At 36.4% G+C, this 20594-nt stretch overlaps 1 protein-coding gene across 1 annotated transcript in view; it reads left to right on the forward strand.

Annotated features, from left to right (window-relative positions):
• Positions 1–20159, forward strand: part of HTR2C (5-hydroxytryptamine receptor 2C) — a 244974-nt gene extending 224815 nt beyond the window's left edge. Inside the window, exon 6 of the mRNA XM_032619710.1 lies at positions 16679–20159. Coding sequence (XP_032475601.1) covers positions 16679–17502 — 824 coding nt within the window. The 3' untranslated portion in view covers positions 17503–20159. The remainder of the gene's footprint in view (positions 1–16678) is intronic.
• Positions 20160–20594: the final 435 nt, after the last annotated feature.

The following is a 20594-nucleotide window of genomic DNA, read 5'->3' on the forward strand; positions in this document are numbered from 1 at the left end:
AAACGTTTACCTTCCAAATTTTTAGAAGAATATTAGAGAATAATATAACAAATCCAAAAGGAGGCAATAAAATATAAAAAATAGTAACACAGATCAGGTGGGAAAATATAGAAACACATACTAAGATGGCAAAATTAAAACCAAATATATCCATAATTATATTAATTGTAAATGGAACTAAATATTCTAAGACTGTCAGATAAGATTTGAAAAAATAATCCAACAATGTGTTTTAAAGACACATATATATCATAAGGAAAGTAAGGGATTAAAAAGGTACTCCACACAAACACTAACCAACAGAAAGACTGTATAGCTATAGTAGTAATCTATCAGAATAGATTTTTCAGCAAAATCAATTATTTTAAAGAAAGAAGGTTACTTCATGATTATGAAGGAGTTAATTCATTTGGAAGACACAGAATAATGAATGTATGTATATAATATTATGGCCTCAACATTACTAAATTAAACATGGACAGAATTGTAAGGACAAATAGGCAAGTCTACAATAATGGTGTAAAATTTTAACACACCCTTTTCAGTGATTGTATGAGGACAATGAAAAAAGCTGAACTAATGGACAAGTGAAAAATACATATTCCTATCATTTGCATAAGAAATATTTATCATAATTGACCATATATTCGGCCATAAATTAATTCAAAAAATTTCAAGTGTTGGAATCATAAAGTAATTCAAATTCAAATGAAATAGAAATGTTTACCAAAAGGTAACTAGAAAAATCTACATATATTTGGAAATTAAGAAATTATTTTCCAATAAACTATGACCCAATGGATTTAGAATACACTGATGACTCTTCTCTGAACCATTTATTATTATGTGATTGTAAACTAATGATTTTTTCTCACTTTATTATTCTTTCTTCCTTTATTAGTTGGCATTGTACTGTAAGGAAGGTTTTCCCTCCCACTTTGTTATTCATTTATTCATATTGGTAAATACTCTTGAATTCTTTTGTAATCAATATAACTTAATTCATTACTGTCCTTAATTATTTTGACGCTCAAATTGTCCCAGATTTGTCCGATAACTCATTTTGTTATGTCCCATCAGCACATTAAGCACTTTCTTACTTTCTGTTGTTGATTTTGCCAGATTTACCCTTTATTTTCCATGTCCCAGTTCTGAAATCAGTTATTTCATACAAGGAACCCTTGGGTTTTTTTAGTGGTCAGAGGTTTTACAAACAGATATGGTATCTAGGTACACTCATTGCTTTATCTATGCCTTTAATTCCAATCCAGTAACACAGGATTCTTCTGCTACCTTCCCAATTCCTTGTTATTCCTCACCTTTCTCACAATGAGTAACCTGATCCTCAAAAGCATCAATATATTTATTTAATATTTATATTTTCTAAATCCTACAATATGAAAATTCATTTCAAAAATGCTATCCTTATACCACTAAATAAATAAAATGCTATGTTTAAAATTGTATTGCAATTGTTTTTTTGGTTTTTTGGTTTTTTTTTTTTTTTTTGCCTTTAGAATGTTTCCCACTGAGGTTATATGTCAAAGCATTCTGTTCAAAATATTACAGTTAATATGGATATTTTCTTCTGCGTGGTTCTGTTACCAATTCTTTAAAGTTAGGGATTTTTTTGGTTTCTGTATGCATTCAGTATTGATTTACCCTACCTTGCTGCCTTTATTTTTTAATATGTAAGACCTTAATATTATGTTCCAAAGTATGCAAATAGTATACTCAGAGAAGTGTCACTCTTTCTTCTCTCCCTTGGTTAACCCATTCAATAATTTCTAGACTACACTTCGAAGTTTATTTTTTCAAAAAACTATATATATTCTTGTTTCTCCTTTCTTAGATAAAAGATAAAATACTACATACATGTTAACACTTTGCTGTTCTTTACTTTGTAATATGTCCTGGGAATCCCTCTCTATCCATTCATAGTAAGATGGTAGATGTAAACCCAAATATCATGTAAATGACCTAAACACTCTGTTTAAAAGCCAAATTCGGGGCTTCCCTGGTGGCGCAGTGGTTGAGAGTCCGCCTGCCGATGCAGGGGATACGGGTTCGTGCCCCGGTCCGGGAAGATCCCACATGCCGCGGAGCGGCTGGGCCCGTGAGCCATGGCCGCTGGGCCTGCGCGTCTGGAGCCTGTGCTCCGCGGCGGGAGAGGCCGCATTGGTGAGAGGCCCGCATACCGCAAAAAAAAAAAAAAAAAAAAAAAAAAGCCAAATTCCTTTTTAAAATGCTCATTAGTACTGCATTTTATAGATATATTGTAATTTATTTAACCAGTCTCCTGTGTAGTATGAGCATTTGTTTCTAATATTTTGTAATTATCAATAATTCCACCAGAAATAATCATTCTCTCAGTGTGTGTGTGTTTCATATTTTTGAAAGTTTAATTTCACCAAAAATTCCTCTTTCAGTCTTTCATAATGAAGTAAGATATTAGCTGTAGGGCTTCCCTGGTGGCGCAGTGGTTGAGAGTCTGCCTGCTGATGCAAGGGACATGGGTTCGTGCCCCCGTCCGGGAAGATCCCACATGCTGCGGAAGATGTTAGCTGTAGGTGTTTTACAGATGTCCTGTATGAGGTTGAGGAAGTTCCCTTCTATTTTTTGTATGGTCACTATTTTATCATAAAAACACATTGCATTTTGTCCTTTATTCTATTAATATCACGTTACATTGATCGATTTTCACATGCTGATACAACCTTGCATTCTTTGGATAAATTCCCCTGGGTCTTGATGTATACTCATTTTTATATGTTGCTGGATTTGGTTGGCTAGTATGTTGTTGAGGATTTTTGTACTTATATTAAGAAAAAGTACTGGTCTGTGGTTTCTCTTTTTATATGACATCTTTGTCTTTTTTTTGGTATCAGGAGTAATACTAGCCCCATAAAATGGGATGGGAAATATTCTTTCTTTTTCTATTTTTTGGAAGAGTTTTTGAATGATTGGTGTTAATTCTTTAGATATTTGATAGAATTCACCAGTGAAGCCATTTGGGCCTGAGCAGTACTTAGTGGAGTTTTTTTAATGTCAAATGGAATCTCTTTACTGTAACAGGTCTATTCATATTTTCTTTTTCTTTGTGAATTAGTCTTCATAGCTTGTGTATTTTTTTTAATTCATGTATTTCCATATAAATTGTAAAGTTTTTGTTCTAATTCTGTGAAAAATGCCTTGGTAATTTGATAGGTATTGCATTGAATCTGTAGATTGCTTTGGGTAGTATAGTCATTTTGACAGTTTTGATTCTTCCAATCCAAGAACATGGTATATCTCTGCATCGCCCCAAATAGCCAAAGCAATCTTGAGAAAGAAAAATGGAACTGGAGGAATCAGGCTCCCTGACTTCAGACTATACTACAAAGCTACAGTAATCAAAACAGCATGGTATTGGCAGAAAAACAGACATACAGATCAATGGAACAGAATAGAGAGTCCAGAAATAAACCCACACACCTATGGTCAACTAATCTATGACAAAGGAGGTAAGAATATACAATGTAGAAAAGACAGTCTCTTCAGTAAGTGGTGCTGGGAAAACTAGAGAGCTACATGTAAAAGAATGAAATTAGAACATTCCCTAACACCATACACAAAAATAAACTCAAAATGGATTAAGAGTCTAACTGTAAGGCCAGATACTATAAAACTCTTAGCATAGGCAGAACACTCTCTGACATAAATTGCAGCAATATCTTTTTTGATCCATCTCCTAAAGAAAATAAAATCAAAAGTAAATAAATGGGACCTAATTAAACTTAAAAGCTTTTGCACAGAAAAGGAAACCATAAACAAAACAAAAAGACAACCCATAGAATGGGAGAGGATATTGGCAAATGAAGCGACTGACAAGGGATTAATCTCCAAAATATACAAATAGCTCATGCAGCTCAATATCAAAAAAACAAACAACCCAGTCCAAAAATGGGTGGAAGATCTAAATAGACATTTCTCCAATAAAGACATACAGGTGGCCAAAAAGTACATGAAAAGATGCTCAGCATCACTAATTATTAGAGAAATGCAAATCAAAACTACAATGAGGTATCATGTTACACCAGTCAGACTGGCCATCATAAAAAAATCTAAAAACAATAAATGCTGGAGAGGGTGTTGAGAAAAGGGAACCTTCCTACACTGTTGGTGGGAATGTAAATTGGTATAACCATTATGGAGAACAGTATACAGGTTCCTTAAAATACAAAAAATAGAGCTACCATATGATCCAGCAATCCCACTCTTGGGCATATATCTGGAGAAAACAATAATTCAAAAGGATACATCCACCCCAGTGTTCATCACAGCACTATTTACAATAGCCAAGACATGGAAGCAACCTAAATGTCCATTGTCAGAGGAGTGGATAAAGAAGATATGGTACATATATACAATGGAAAATTACTCAGCCATAAAAAGGAATGAAATAATTCCATTTGCAGCAACATAGCTGGACCTAGAGATTATCTTACTGAGTGAAGTAAGTCAGACAGAGAAAGACAAATATCATATGATATCACTTATATGTGGATTCTAAAAAAAATTGTACAAATTTTGAATGAAAGAATGAGAATAAGGCAAGTTCAAATTCCACAAAACACTGTTCTTACAGAAGTAGAGCTTTCTTCTTGAATAAATACTCCCCAAATTACTGAAAGACTTTGGCATATTTCTGGAGTTCTGATAGGTTGATTTTGACAATATTTTCCAGTGTTCTCATTGTTTTTATAGATAAGAGCATTTTTATGTCTTTATCACCATTTCCACTAATGTCACCTTCACTTGTATCATCATTCTTTACTTTAACCTCCTTTTGTCTTTATACTTAAGCTAGGTTTCTTATAGATAAAATATAGTTGTCTTGTTTATTTATCTAATCTTGCTATCTCCACTGCTCATATTTATATCTTTTATATATAATGTGATTATTGGTATAGTTGGGTTTAAAACTAATCTTTTGCTGTTTATTATTTGTCCCTTTTTTTATTGTTGTTATTTTCTGTCTTTTTTTCTTTTCTTATTCTTTTTGCAATACTCAATCACCTCAGGGTCTCTTTTATTAACTCTTTCATCTTCTGATCAGCAGTTACTGCTTCAATGTTCTTTGCATATCTAGTACTTTTAATTGTATGCCCAGCATTGTGGGTATTATATTATAAAAGCACTTGATTTTGTCATCTTTCTCTCGTAAGTGTTAAATTTTATTCTAACTGAAAGTTAAATTATCAGCATACCACCTGGATACTGTATTAGATTCCTAGTGCATAGCCTTACTTCAGTCTCAACTAAAGGCCCTGAGTATTTTCCAAAGACGGTCCACTATGCGTATACGATCTCTAAAGTCTCAGCTTTGCTTTCCAGCCTTCCAGTGTCTGTTATATGCTAGGACCCCAAGAGGCCTACCTAGGTCATTTGCATCTCAGGAGTTGGCCAAAATCATGAGAAGAAATTTTATGCAAGTTTCAGAGAATCCCCTGTGTGTCTGTCCATTCTCTCCTGGCATAACACCCAAATTTAAGTCTCCATTCAGCTCTGAAATGTTATTTATGTCTCAACTTCCCAGCAAAAGTGCTACACTTTGACTGGGCTCTATTTCCTTAAAACATAGTTTCAAAATTGCTCATCAGGAGGAAGCTTGTGTAAATGGGAGCTCAAACATGGGCTTCCTGTCTCTTAAAGATTGTAGCTTTGCACTTTAGCTTATCCAGTAAATAGAAACAGTTGTATAATGTATTTGGTGCAGCCTTATTTTTTGTTGCCAAGGTATAATTTACATACAATAAAATGTACAGATTTTTATGCATAGTGATTGATGAGTAAGAAAAAATGATAATTTCTATGTAACCATCAGAAATCCAAGTTTTCTCCTGCCTCTCCAGGAGGCTAAGATAGCAAGTGGTTATGACCCAGGCTCCTTTCATATTACTGCCTCTGCCCTGGGTCTCAGAGCTTGTGAGGCTTTGTGTGTGCCAAGAGTAGAGTCTCTTTTTCCTACAGCCCTCCCCAAAAGTAAGCTCCACTGGCCTTCAAAGCCAAACATTCTGGGGACTTGTCTTCCTGGTGCAAGCCCCCTGGGCGAGGAGCCCAACGTGGGGCTTGGACCACTCATTCCTTGGGAAGAACCCTTGCAATTGTAATATCCTCTCATTTGTGGGTTACCTACCCAGGGGGCTGGGTCTTGACTATATTGTGTCTCTACCCCTCCAACCTGTCTCATTTTGGTTCCTTCTTTATATTTTTAGTTGTAAAAGATCTTTACTACCAGTCTTCAGGTTGTCCTCATTGATGGCTGCTCTGTAAATAGTTGTAATTTTGATGTTCCTATGAGAGGAGGTGAACTCAGGGTCTTTCTACTTCACCATCTTGGCCACTCCCTCCCTGCATCTTTATTTTAACTAACTTATAACTGAAATTTGGGATTTACTTCAATTACAAATGTAAGCAATAAACCAAAATAGTAATTTGCAATATCTGTAACAGTATCACCAATAGGCATTACAAATACTTGAAAATCATATTTGGTTGTGGCAGATATCTTGCCATGATAGATGCTCATCACTATTTCAAATTTCAGGAGCTGTTAGGCCCATTACTAGATTTTGTTATTTAATGTGCTAATTAAAACCTGCATATATTACTGTTTCTAAATTTTATCTTTAATATTTTGATAGCAGAATGTCAAAATAATTTATTTCCTTTGCAATCTCCTGTATGTTATTTTATACATTAAAAACATTATTCTAAGAGATCCTTAGGTACAAAAAGGTTTGGAACCCTTTCCCTAGATTTTTGTATGACTTCTTTTCACCAAAGTTCTCCCTAAAAGATCATGACCTTGAAGTTTCCCTTTATAAGAAAGATCCTGTTCCCAACCGCACCTGTCTCCTGAGTTTTAAACAACTATATTCACAGAGAATTCCATATTGATACTCACAAACATCTCTAACTTTACACAATCCAAAGTGAGTCCATTACTTTCACTGCCAAAATCCTGCTCCTTCATCTATGTTCTTGTGCTTAATGGCATCCCCATCTACCTAATGACACAGAACAGAAATTTTCATTTACTTATTAACTCTTGCCTCTCCCTCACATGCCACATCCTATCAATCACCATATCCTATCAATGGAACTTCTAAATGGCTCAAAAAATCTGTCTATTCTCCCAATCCCCTCTACTCTTCCCTTAATTCTTTCCCTTGTATAATAATCTTTTTTTTTTAACCTGTTACAAGAGAATTGAGGCCACCCTCTACCCAAGTCTTGACTTTCTTCCTGGAACCCATGAGTCTATTTCTTCTCAAGTTCTCAGGGTCTGGCTCCATTACTCAATGTCTTTTTCTCCACATCTTCAAACTCCCTCTCCTGAATATTTTTCCAATAGCATGTAAGTGTGTTCAACTGTCTGATTTTATCTTTAAGAAAGCTGACTATCCACACTCATCTATCTGCATTTACTCTCCTTATTTCTCACTGCTTTGTGGAATCAACAGATATACATTTAAATCACTTTGTGCATCCAGTTAACAACTCTGTTCTTTTGCCATTTAACACTTTCTTCTCGTCTCTCTTCTACCTTTTTGTATAAGGCCCAATAATTTCTGCCACCCATTCATACTACTATGTCTTCTAATAGAAAGGAACAACCAGTCTTTAGTCCTAGTGTAATTTTTCCAACTGTTTCCAACTTTGCCTCCTCAGGGACCTTTATCTAACATCTTAACCTTTCTTTTCTGTATCTTTAAGCTCTTCCACTCTATTGGCTTTCACCTTTAATGTGTAAGCATATTATTGCACCTTAAATATAATCTTAGTTTCCTCAATCTTCATTAGCTTGTGAGCAATGTAGGGGAGGAAAAATAATTTTCCCTCTACCCTTCTGAGTTTTGGGTTTAGACTCCTATAATAAAACACAGTTTAAAAAGAGAAAACAAACAAGTTTATTAACATTTATATGTTATGTATACATGGAAGATACCCAGAAAAACTAAGTAACTACCCCAAATGGTATAAGCCATCACCTTAAATACCATCTTCAGCTAAAGACAAATAAAGATGTGGGGTGGGGGAAACCAGTTATAAGAGGTGACCAGGAAAAGCTAGGTAAACAAGGGTTAGGTTTGTTATGCAGAATTAAGTGGGCTTCTTCTCCATTGATAAGATTCTCTTATGATTTAGTCATCCTTCTCTTCCAGGTACAGAGAGGAAAATGTTTACGAACGGAGATTTCCTTTGTAAATGCAAATTTCTCTTAGGCTGTTTTCAGAGCTTCTCTTGTGTCTGTCATTTCTCAAAATAACTCAAAATAATCCTTATGCCAAAGACGCATATTTTGGGGTGGCATATTCTGCTACCCATCAGTAGTAATGTTGCCATATTTCGATGTTATCTCAAATTTCACTTCCTCATGCACTCAGCCATATTATAGTTGGACCTCCCTAGGACCTCCCTCACTGTTAAAAAAATAAAATTCAACTGAGTAAATTGGAAGATCTAATTGGCTTTATTCAATGATTCATGAATTGGGTAGCATCCCTTCTAGTGAATAGATAAGCACTTCAAGGGACTGGACAAAATGGAAGGTTTTTACAGGCAGAAGGAGAGTGGGGCAAGGAAGTTATTAGCAAAAGAAAATAATTATTTCAGGTTAGGTCATCTTCTTTTGAGGGAAAAGGTAATGGAAGGGGTCATTATGCAGATTACCTCATTAGTGCTGACCAGGAAATTTCAGATTGCTTAAAAGTCACATTAGTGGGCAGCAGCCGCATGGCACAGGGATATTGGCTCGGTCCTTCGTGGCAGCCTGGAGGGGTGGGATAGGGAGGGTGGGAGGGAGGGAGACGCAAGAGGGAAGACATATGGGAACATACGTATATGTATAACTGATTCACTTTGTTATGGGGCAGAAACTAACACACCACTGTAAAGCAATTATACCCCAATAAAGATGTTAAAAAAAAAGTGTCACATTATTGGGAGAAGTTGAGACAGCTATTAAGCCTTGGTTTGCTGTCATGGAGGCAGATGACTCCATTTGGTGCTTGCTATTTCTTTTTAACACCCAGCTGTCCAGAAACACTTACCCAAGTTTATCTTACAAACCCTGGGCATTCCTTTTGTCACCTCATGAACTGTCTTCTCATGCTTTCCTGCTTACGAAGAATCTTCTTCTTTTAGTTCCACTTCCCTCAAAGTCATTTAAGGTCTTTTCCTTACTCGATATCCTTCATTCATGCATGCCTAGGTTCCTACTCTTCTCAAAGCTAAAAACTCCTTAAGTTCAAAGTTGACTCTCAACCTGATTATGACTTCCTTAAAATTCCCACTGCATCATCACAATACTGATTTATCTGCCAAAGTATGCAAAATATTTCTCCAACTCTCAGTCACACTTTGTCACCTGAGAACTAAGGAAGCACTGCTTGTGTTTGTGTTGTCTTCTATGTTCTTCTCTGAAAATAGTTCCTTCATCTTCTGCTGTCAATTCCCATTGTCAAGGGACTCACTTATTACTCCGTGAGGCAAGGGACCATTCCCATCAGCCTAACATTGTGTCATCCTCCTAGGTGTCCTTGAAAAAATTCCTCTCCATGAAAAACTCATGAAAATAGATATCTAGGAGATAGCCCTGCAGTTCAGTAAAAAATTCCCTTAATCTATGTTTTCATTTTGATGTTGGTCAATCTGCTCCAGGAAATGTATTTTATAATCTCTCTTTCCTCTATCTAATTACCATTTATTATTCATCTCTTGGCAATCTGTTTCCTGTCTTCACTACTCCACTATAATTGTTCTCTCTATAATCACCAGTGACCTCATTTTCAAAGACAGAGGAAATGTTTCAAATTCTAGACCCTTCTGTGACATTTGATGCTGTTGAGGATGCCTTGTTCAGAACACTCCCTCTTTTTGCATGTTACGACATAATTTTTCGTTCACAGTGAACTATTACCATGCTGCTGATAGCCACTTTGCAAATTTTGCTACTGGTAATTTTGATCTTACCAGAAGATGTCAAAAGAAGTTTATCAGACCAGGCTCACACATACGCTGACAATGTAATGCTATGTAATGACTACTGTCTGGCCAACACTAATTGTAAGATACTATCAATTGTAAGATGCATCACACATTAGAAGATGTTAAAATCTAAAAGAAATGTACATCTAAGAATGATTGGCATATGGTATTATTATCTGATTGAAGAGAACTGATCTGTGTTGCTTGAATTCAAGGCTTCAAGAAATAATGCGAACATCTTTATACATTCTCTGAACTTACTTGCCTTATCTGAAGTAAAATAACTGCACCAAGTTATTTTATGGCTTTTATGAGGCTAGAATAAAATAATGCATATAAAGTATATACTGCAGATACAGTACCAAAGTTAGTAAGCACTCAATAAATGATAGTAGTCGTGGTAGCCATAGTAACACATATTTTCAATAAAAACTTGAACTATAACTATTACTAAATTCAGTGTTCCTAAAATGCTAAGACTCCACATGTTTATTGAAAGTATTTTTTTCTCTCTGAGTTTAAGTACCTTAATGAATAATAATCACTTTCACAGGATTTTCTGAGAACTAAATGAGATAATGCATGCAAAATATTTGACTGTTTATTGGTTGAAGTAGTATCTGATATTTTCAGCTGAATGTGAATTATAACTTATCTTTGTTCTTTCTAAAATTCTAAAGATGATGTAGATTAATTGAAGTTAATTTCAGAAAGACTTAGTAATTCTAGTTCATAATTCCTTTTTATGTTTTTTGTCTGGATTAAATAATATATGAAAGTATGTAATAATTATAAAACACATGACTCAGCGTGTGACAAATAAAAAGCACTCAGTAAAAAGTAGTTATTATTATTGCAATTGTTGTTATTTATACCTGGCATTTTCTTTCTTTTTTCTTTTTAAGGTTTTTATTGGAGTATAATTGCTTTACAATGGTGTGTTAGTTTCTGCTTTATAACAAAGTGAATCAGTTATACATATATCCCCATATCTCTTCCCTCTTGCATCTCCCTCCCTCCCACCCTCCCTATCCCACCCTTCTAGCTGGTCACAAAGCACTGAGCTGATCTCCCTGTGCTATGCAACTGCTTCCCACTAGTTACCTGTTTTATTTTTGGTAGTGTATATATATCCATATATACACTACCACTCTCTCACTTTGTCCCAGCTTACCCTTCCCCCTCCTGGTGTCCTCAAGTCCATTCTCTAGTAGGTCTGCGTCTTTATTCCCATCTTGCCCCTAGGTTCTTCATGACCTTTTTTTTTTTTTTTTAGATTCCATATATATGTGTTAATATACGGTATTTGTTTTTCTCTTTCTGCCTTAGTTCACTCTGTATGACAGACTCTAGGTCCATCCACCTCACTACAAATAACTCAATTTCATTTCTTTTTATAGCTGAGTAATATTCCATTTATATATGTGCCACATCTTCTTTATCCATTCATCTGTCGATGGACACTTAGGTTGCTTCCATGTCCTGGCTATCGTAAACAGAGCTGCAGTGAACGTTGTGGTACATGACTCCTTTTGAATTATGGTTTTCTCAGGGTATATGCCCAGTAGTGGGGTTGCTGGGTTGTATGGTAGTTTTATTTTTACTTTTTTAAGGAACCTCCATACTGTTCTCCATAGTGGCTGTATCAGTTTACATTCCCACCAACAGTGTCGGAGGGTTCCCTTTTCTCCACATCCTCTCCAGCATTTATTGTTTGTAGATTTTTTTTTAATTAATTTATTTATTTTGGGCTGTGTTGGGTCTTCATTTCTGTGCGAGGGCTTTCTCTAGTTGTGGCAAGTGGGGGCCACTCTTCATTGGGATGCACAGGCCTCTCACTATCGCAGCCTCTCTTGTTGCGGAGCACAGGCTCCAGACACGCAGGCTCAGTAGTTGTGGCACACGGGCCTAGCTGCTCCGCGGCATGTGGGATCTTCATAGACCAGGGTGTGGACCCGTGTCCCCTGCATTAGCATACAGATTCTCAACCACTGCACCACCAGGGAAGCCCCTGTTTGTAGATTTTTTGATGATGGCCATGCTGACCGGTGTGAGATGATATCGCACTGTAGTTTTGATTTGCATTTCTCTAATGATTAATGATGTTGAGCATTCTTTCATGTGTTTGTTGGCAATCTGTATATCTTCTTTGGAGTTCATTTTCACTTTTTCTCCTTGGACATATCAAAGGTTTAAAAATATCAAAGACTGCTCCATTATACTTGCTAAATTAATTTAACTTTTCTGAAGTTAACTTCACCAAATAACATGCGCCTTTCATAATTTTTACGACAATGAGTGAGATGATGCATGTAAAATATTTAGTTGCTATTATTGATGTTGTTTATGTTTACCCTGACATAACATCACCTGAATTTCTACTAGCTGACAAATTTAAAATACTGAGAAAGACTTTATAAATTTGCTGAATTTAACTCTCCAGGGCTTAAGTAACTTCATCCATTAATATAGAACAGCAGCTCTCAGACTCTTTGGTATCAGGACCTATTTATACTTTTCGAAATAATTGAAGACCTCAAAGAGCTTTTGTTTGTGTGGATTATATCTATTGATATTTATTATAATATAACTTAAAACTGAGAAATGTTTAACATATTTATGAATCATTTGATTTTAAATAACAGTAATGAATCCATTTAATGTCAACGTAAATATTTTTTATAAAAATAAACTATATTTCCCAAAAATAATTGAGAGAAGGCCGACACTGTTTTACAGTTTTAAAATCTCTTTAATATTTAGTTTTAGGGAAATATAGTTGGATTCTCATTTATGTATCTGCATTCAACCTGTTTTATGTTATTTGGGTTGAAGTTTATAAAGAAAATGCAGTTTTAAAGATAAATAGCTGGAAAAGGGAAACATAGCAAACTCTCTAAAAGAGTATCAGAGGCCCCCCAGGGTCCTTGAACCACACTTTGAAAACTGCTGACATATACTGTTAATTTTTTTTTAAGTATTGATTAAGATAATCTGTACAATAGGTACTGCTATTAATGCTGCTTTAGTTGCTATTATTTACATTTCATTTCCAGATACTGACAAAAGAACTTAAGTTTCTTGTTTTGTTGACTGCATTCACAGTTTCTAAAAAACCAAAAACCAATAAAACTAGTGATGATATAGATTTGGTAAAATGGTTAAGCTCCTTCACCAAATAATATCTGTATTTTAGGAGTTTTAACCAAATTGAGATAATACATTTTATATCTTGAATGTCAGTAATATGCATGGCTCAATGCCTGGCATACAAGATAGACTCAATAAAAGGCAGCCTTGGAATCACTCTTTGTTCAATGTACATAAAATTATACAAATAGATGCCAGGGATAAAATTGGCCTCACATACCCAATAACTCCTTTAGCTCATCTGGGATCACTCTGCTACCCTCTCTTGTTGTCTCTCAACAGGCTTACTTTTAGGCCCAAGAATCCTTTAGGAAAGTGAATAAATCTTTTAACAGAAACAAGCTAATACCAGTTCAGAGCTGGGCTCTGAGTAATGCTGACTTCCACTGACCTTCTGATCAGAGTGTGAGGCCTTCCCTAGAAACTTCAGATATCTAGAAATACCTAAAATACTGTGCAGCATTTCCTTGGGAATTGAATCTCCACTCCAGCACTTGTTTTCTGAGTGTAGATATGTCTACCCTTGTCAGGATTCCTCCAGAATGAATGCAAACTCCCCAGATCAAGTTTCTAGCCTCAGGCTCTGGTTCTCACATTGCTAGAGGGCAGGGGCGGGGGGGGGGGGGGGGGGGGGGGGGGGGGGGGTGCAGTTTGGAAGGGGAGCCATTCCACTATACCCCTCCTCTGGTCTTGCTATAGGATCCTGAGAAAGTATAACATAGTTTTCTACCAACATTTTGTCAGAAAACCACCTTCTTCTCTATATTTATATGAAAATGTTGAGCGTTTCCACTCAGGAGGCCAAGACTTTTGCTCTAGAAATAATCACTTCCAAAGTTAGCAGTGGTAGTAAATCTTAGAGACTTTTATGATCTGAGGTCTAACAGTCATTTCTTTCTCTGTTTCAGAAAGGACTTCTATGTCTTCTTTTAATTTCTTCAATTTTTAAAATATTAAACTTTTGTTATAGACACTTTCAAAGATTGTAAAGTTAGATAGAATTATATAGTAAAGACCCATGTACTCATTACCCAGCTCCAAGATTTATCAGTTTATGGACTGCCTTCTTTCATCCATACTTCCATCCACTTCTCCCTCCCATATTATTTTGAAATAAACCTCAGAATCATAATACTTTATCCTTAAATACTTCAGTCTCTATATCTAAAAATATAAGATTTTTTCTACAGAACCACAATATCAACATCACTTTTAAAAATTAATGAACAAAAATTATTTAATATCATCAAAAGGCCAAACAGTGTTCAAAATTTCCACCTGTGTCGTGAATATTTTTTAAAATTTATTTGCATCAAGATCCCAAGAAGGTCCACATATTGTAATGCTTGATAGGTCTTTTAAGTCTCTCTTAATCTTAGGTTCTCTCTCTAATTTTTTCTCTTGTAAATGATTTGTGTTTAAGTAACCCGTCCCTCTTTTCTTAATCTCATATTAGCTTCCTTAACTCCAGAAAACTTCCTGCAGCCTAATCCTCACTAAAACATTTCATGAAGGATAAAGCCAATACTGACTTTTTTCAGGCAAGCTGGATCTACACTCTTTCTAGATATTCCCTCATATTTATAACTTTTGGAATAAAGATCCTAACAGTACAAACTGACCACATTCTTACCTGTCATTTTATAACTCTTAAGAAATGTAATCTGCGTGGTTCATCAAACTGGGTGAATATTACCTTCTGATACTTGCCACTCTTCCCATCCAGAGTTCAAAGGTCTTTTCACCGGATCCTGCACTGTATTACCTGAGGACACTTTCTGTTTGCAGTGTCTCCTAGTTTTCACAGCCGTTTTTACTTTCTTGAATGGCATGCCCAGGTTCAGGGTTGCAGGCATATACCAATACCCCAAGAAGTCTTGTCACATCTATCACTGGTTCTCATACCATCACTTGGCCTCTTTCTCTAGAAAAAACAACAAACAAAAAAAAACGGTCATTTAAGAAATTCAGGGTCTGAGTTAGAAGGCTTAAAGATCACTTTCCAAAGACTCTTTCTTCCTCATGTCTTCCTAGAAATTAATTACCAATCAATATCCTCAGCGAGCTCTTAGCAAAGAAACATTTACCATTTATTTCCTTCTTGATCATCCAGCCAAACACTCTATACCTGACAAAGTGTGTTATGACAACCTGTAGGGGAGTTCCCTGGTGGCCTAGCGGTTGGGATTCTGGGTTCAATCCCTGGTCGGGAAACTGAGATCCCACCACCCACGCTGTGCGGCAAAAAAAAAAAAGACAATCTATAGGGACTTTCAGTTTCAGATTTGTCACTGTTCCCTAAAGCCAACAATGATCTTTGAGAGTGCGCTTCTATCCCCTCTCACAGTTCATAGTGCAGATATCCACCAGCTCAGGATTCCTCATAATAATCTCTGATAGAATCCTAAAAATGCAGTCTGAATTTTCCCAGGCTTCAAGTTCCCGTGGACACAAGAGAGAATAAATTAACATTAAAATTTGAATTTCACTTGCAAGTTATCCCTACTTATTAATGTAGGACCTCTTCGAGATCTACCATAATGATTTCTAAAAATTTCTAGGTTTCTTACTTATGCTCAGGCATAAGATCACCTTCTGCTCCCACCTCCTTGTTGATATCTTCTGTCTGTGAGCTTCTTTATTAATGGAAGTGCTTACCAAATTACTACCTCTCAGTATTCTTAAAAAACAAGAGTTCAAAACTCCACACAGAAATGGGAGGACTGTATCTTTCCCAACTCAGCATTTCTATCTGTCTCTTGACCCTGCTTAAGCACAGAGTCTCAGGAAAATGCTTACTAAAAAGACAACCCTTTCAGTTTCTGCATAGATTATGTCCACACTGTGGTCAGATCTAATTCCTGTTTGGGGGCCATACTATCCTCTCCATCTCCAGTAACTCCAGAGCTCCTAGGCCCTGTCTCCAAAGGACACACACACAGAAGTTCCTCTTCTTGACCACTTTCCTCAGGAAAAGATGTCCTTGGCTAAAAGCTCAGCCAACCCTGATATGCTATAATTACTCTTGTAGGTGGCATACACATCATTTTTATTGCATTTGGAAGATGCTTAAAAATGAACAGTTGAATTTATTGACGTCATTGAGTATAGATGTGAAGTTATTCACTCATTCAACAAATATTTATTGAGTGCTTTCTATGAGCCAGGACAGTTCTAGGAATTGGAGATAAAACAAAAAAGACACGAACCACTCTTATGCACAACCATACCTATAATTATCTCAATAATGATAATTCCACATCTTCTACAGGAAATTTGGCGAGAAGGCATTCCTAACTTGAAAAAAGCTGTCATTTTCTGATATCATACTGCTACTCTTTCATGTGACTACCCATTTATGCTGTGAATAGCCTTCAACAGATAGATCTAAATTTTCTTCAGTGAAATGCAATTAAATGCATCCCACTGTACAAATCTGTGCGACCCTTCAATATGTTGTAACAATGTCCTACCTTCTTTTCTGTTCCTGTAGGTGTATCAGTTCCTATCCCAGTGATTGGACTGAGGGATGAAGACAAGGTGTTCATCAACAACAACACCTGCGTGCTGAATGACCCAAATTTCGTTCTTATTGGGTCCTTCGTAGCTTTCTTCATACCGCTGACGATCATGGTGATTACATACTGTCTAACGATCCACGTCCTTCGCCGACAAGCTCTGATGTTACTGCACGGCCACACGGAGGAACCGCCTGGAATTAGCCTGGATTTCCTGAAGTGCTGCAAGAGGAATACTGATGAAGAGAACTCTGCAAACCCTAACCAAGATTTGAACCCACGCCGAAGGAAGAAGAAGGAAAGACGGCCAAGGGGCACCATGCAAGCTATCAACAATGAACGGAAAGCCTCGAAAGTCCTTGGCATTGTTTTCTTTGTGTTTCTGATCATGTGGTGCCCGTTTTTTATTACTAATATCCTGTCGGTTCTTTGTGGGAAGGCTTGTAATCAAAAGCTAATGGAAAAACTTCTGAATGTGTTTGTTTGGATTGGCTATGTTTGTTCAGGAATTAATCCTCTGGTGTACACTCTTTTCAACAAAGTTTACCGAAGGGCTTTCTCCAACTATTTGCGCTGCAATTATAAGGCAGATAAAAAGCCTCCGATCAGACAAATCCCAAGAGTTGCTGCCACTGCTTTGTCTGGGAGGGAGCTTAATGTTAACATTTACCGGCACACCAATGAACCAGTGATTAAGAAAGCTGATGACCAGGAGGCCGGTATCGAGATGCAAATCGAGAATTTGGAGCTACCAGTTAATCCCTCCAATGTGGTTAGTGAAAGGATTAGTAGCGTGTAAGAAAGAGCGGTGCAGCCTTTTCCTACAGTAAAGCTACAGTGTAGGAAATTGTTCTATAATTCTTCTGTCGGTCATAACCTAATGTAAATATTGCTGTCTGAAAAAGTTGTTTTTATATATAGCTTTGCAATCCTGTACTTTACAATCATGCTTACAGTAGTGAGATTTAGGGTTCTGTATTTACTGTTTATAATAGATTGAGAATAATTTACTTTGGTTGTTTGATGCAAACATGTTGATTTTTTCCCCCCTTCCTTCCTTCCTTCCTCCTTCCCTCCCTCTCTTTCTTGCTTTCTTTCTTTCCCTCTTCTCTCTCTCTTTTTCTTTTTCACATACGGAAGTGTTGATCTTCATCTCAGGTGACATTTGCAGGAGACCAGAATGATGCACAGGACAGTGGTTACATTTCAACCACGCGAAAATTGAACAAATTCAGTGAAATCTATTTTCTGGGTTAACAGTAAATATACACTTTAAATTCTTGCTCGGCTCATCTACACACATAAACACAGTAAGATAGCTTCTGCCTTCTGATAATCTATCATAACTATTAGTGAGTCAAAGGCAGAACTTAGCCTTGTTGTCACACATAGGGGAAATTTTGACATTGTCAGAATGTTCTGTTGATATTTTACTGCAATGTCTGTCACCAGACAGTGGTATTTTAACATAGCAGCTGGTTAACCAGGACTACAGAAGTGGAAGGATGATATGAGATATATACACCAATAACTGCTTTTCACTTCTTACAGACAATGTTCAAATTCTGCTTATAATGACAAGCAAACTGGAATTAGTGTTTTCATTCTGGTCCTTAGTAAATACCTAATTCCATGATTAAACTGGGAAACAAAATCCCAGAGTTATTTCCCAATCCAGGATTCATCATCAATTGGGTTTTGATCTCAGGATCCTGGAAGTTTGTGTGCTACACACAAAATGAAATTAGCATTTTGAGCCTTATTAAAATAGTATATTAATTATGGTACCTCTATCTATAGGACCTAATTTAGCAGTCCATTTTTGAGTAAAACTTGCGTTGGAAGCATAGATGATCAAAAGCTTGGAAGTTTTGCTTGATTAAGGACTACAGAACTGGGCCCTTAGAATGTGAAAAAAAGGAATTAAAAAGAAGCTTTTACTGAACTTTGGGAAAAACAGAAATACAGAGTTTCCATTTGGATTTTAAATAAAATGTATCTCATTTACAGATCCTTCCAAACTCTCTAGTGCAGGCAAGGCTGCAGCTAATTTGTAAAAGTGGCAAGCTCTTCATTGTACTGCAATTATGTACCAGAAGTTTAAATCTTTGTTAAAATATAGTGTTGTGTTACAGTAAGTGTTGGCCATTGTTTCATTCTTGGGCCTGCTGCTCTCTAAGAGTTCAGTACCATTTTACTAGTTTGTTAACCGTGAAAGGTTTCCAAACATTGCTAAAGTCAGACCATTAAGTCTATGCTGTGTGCAGAGTGTACAAGGGTTTCCAGTAACTGTATTTCCACGTGTGTCCATGTCACACAACTGTGGATCAATTTCTGAAGAGTTCATGATGCTATTTCTTATGCCTGACAGTTACTTACACACCTTAGAGTATCTTGAAATTGGTGAAGGCAGAATCTGAATTTCTAAAACCCCTGGTGTGTGTCCTCAACACACAGCATAGATAAATCCAACAGTCTGCCACAAGGGCGGTGGGAGAGCCAACGGACGTATTTGAGGAAACTCATACAGTCCCTACGTGATTTGCAACACTGCCAAATGCCAGTCAATTGCTTGAGCATGTCCAATTATGACATGAAAGTAAAGTCTACCTGCCTGTTGGCTCTGTTGAACTGCATGTTAAAACAGTTATATGAAATTGAGTGAGATCTAATTCTTACTGAAACGAAAATGTCTGAAGAAACACACCATGCACTGAGCATGAGTTCTGCACATACAGATGGTGTCCTGCATGTATGCCATGTATGATGCATAAATCCATCCATTTGTATTAATGTAAGGCAGAGTAGGTGATATAAGAAGGACTGAAGCAAATCCTTCAGCAGTCTTTAAAAAGACCACGCAATCAGATCTGAAGTATGGTGAGTGTTAGAGAAAATTGGAAACATCTGATTTCTTTCCTGAACTATCGGGGCAAGCTCATAGCACGTTTTACAAAGAAATAAAATATAAACCACAGATTTTCAAAAGCACTAGCAATAAGTTGAACAATAATAGCTTACAGCACATTTGTTAATAATTCTTATGCCATCAAGTAGTAGTACTTAATAGTACCCAACACAGTAATTATTCTCAAATTGTGTGCTATTCATTAAGTTCTGTGCAGTTTGGTATGAAACAAGTACACTCATTTGGATATAAACCTTACAGTTCAATGTTAAACCTACAACTTTTATAAATGTTTTGAAGTCCATGTGATAAGTGTAAACGTGGTGAATTTACTGTCAAACAGATCATTTTGATGTCCTATTATGTATGTATATCTGTTTAAGACACGTGCAACAGACTGCCTTATATTATTTCCTGTAAGTCTTCTTCATCAAGTGGTACTTTTTGTGAGTGGTTGCAAAGTGTTGTCTTATTCCTGGTTCCTGTACGTTATCCATTCCAGGTTTTTGTGATACTTCCTATTAATTTATTAAATTTATTAAATGTTGCCTAATATGTCACCTGTCTTTTTTCCCCCTGCATCTTTTGAGGGAAAAATACACCACTTCATTTCTTGGAAAATTAAATTGTAACCTGTTAAATAAGTTCATAAAGACAAATACAACCAGAAAATATTACTCTTCTCTATGTACTCAAAGACTGTGACACCTGAGGAAAGACAAGAGGTGTAAACAACAAATGCAATATTAATAACAACATCACTGATGCCTGGTAAGCAGAATAACTGCAGTCTCAAATTATCCTACTTTCCTTAACCTGAGCAGGGGCCTGGGGTGGCTCATATGCTCTCCTTGCTATAGGTATCATTGCTATCTTATTCCCATCAAACTCTAAGCTCCCCTAGAGAGGACCATGTTTACCTTATTGATGGTTTTATCCCCAGTTGACAGCGGCCACTCTATGTTCAACAGACACGTATTAAG

The sequence above is a fragment of the Phocoena sinus genome, chromosome X (genome assembly GCF_008692025.1).
Source record: "Phocoena sinus isolate mPhoSin1 chromosome X, mPhoSin1.pri, whole genome shotgun sequence".
Lineage (NCBI taxonomy): Eukaryota > Metazoa > Chordata > Mammalia > Artiodactyla > Phocoenidae > Phocoena > Phocoena sinus.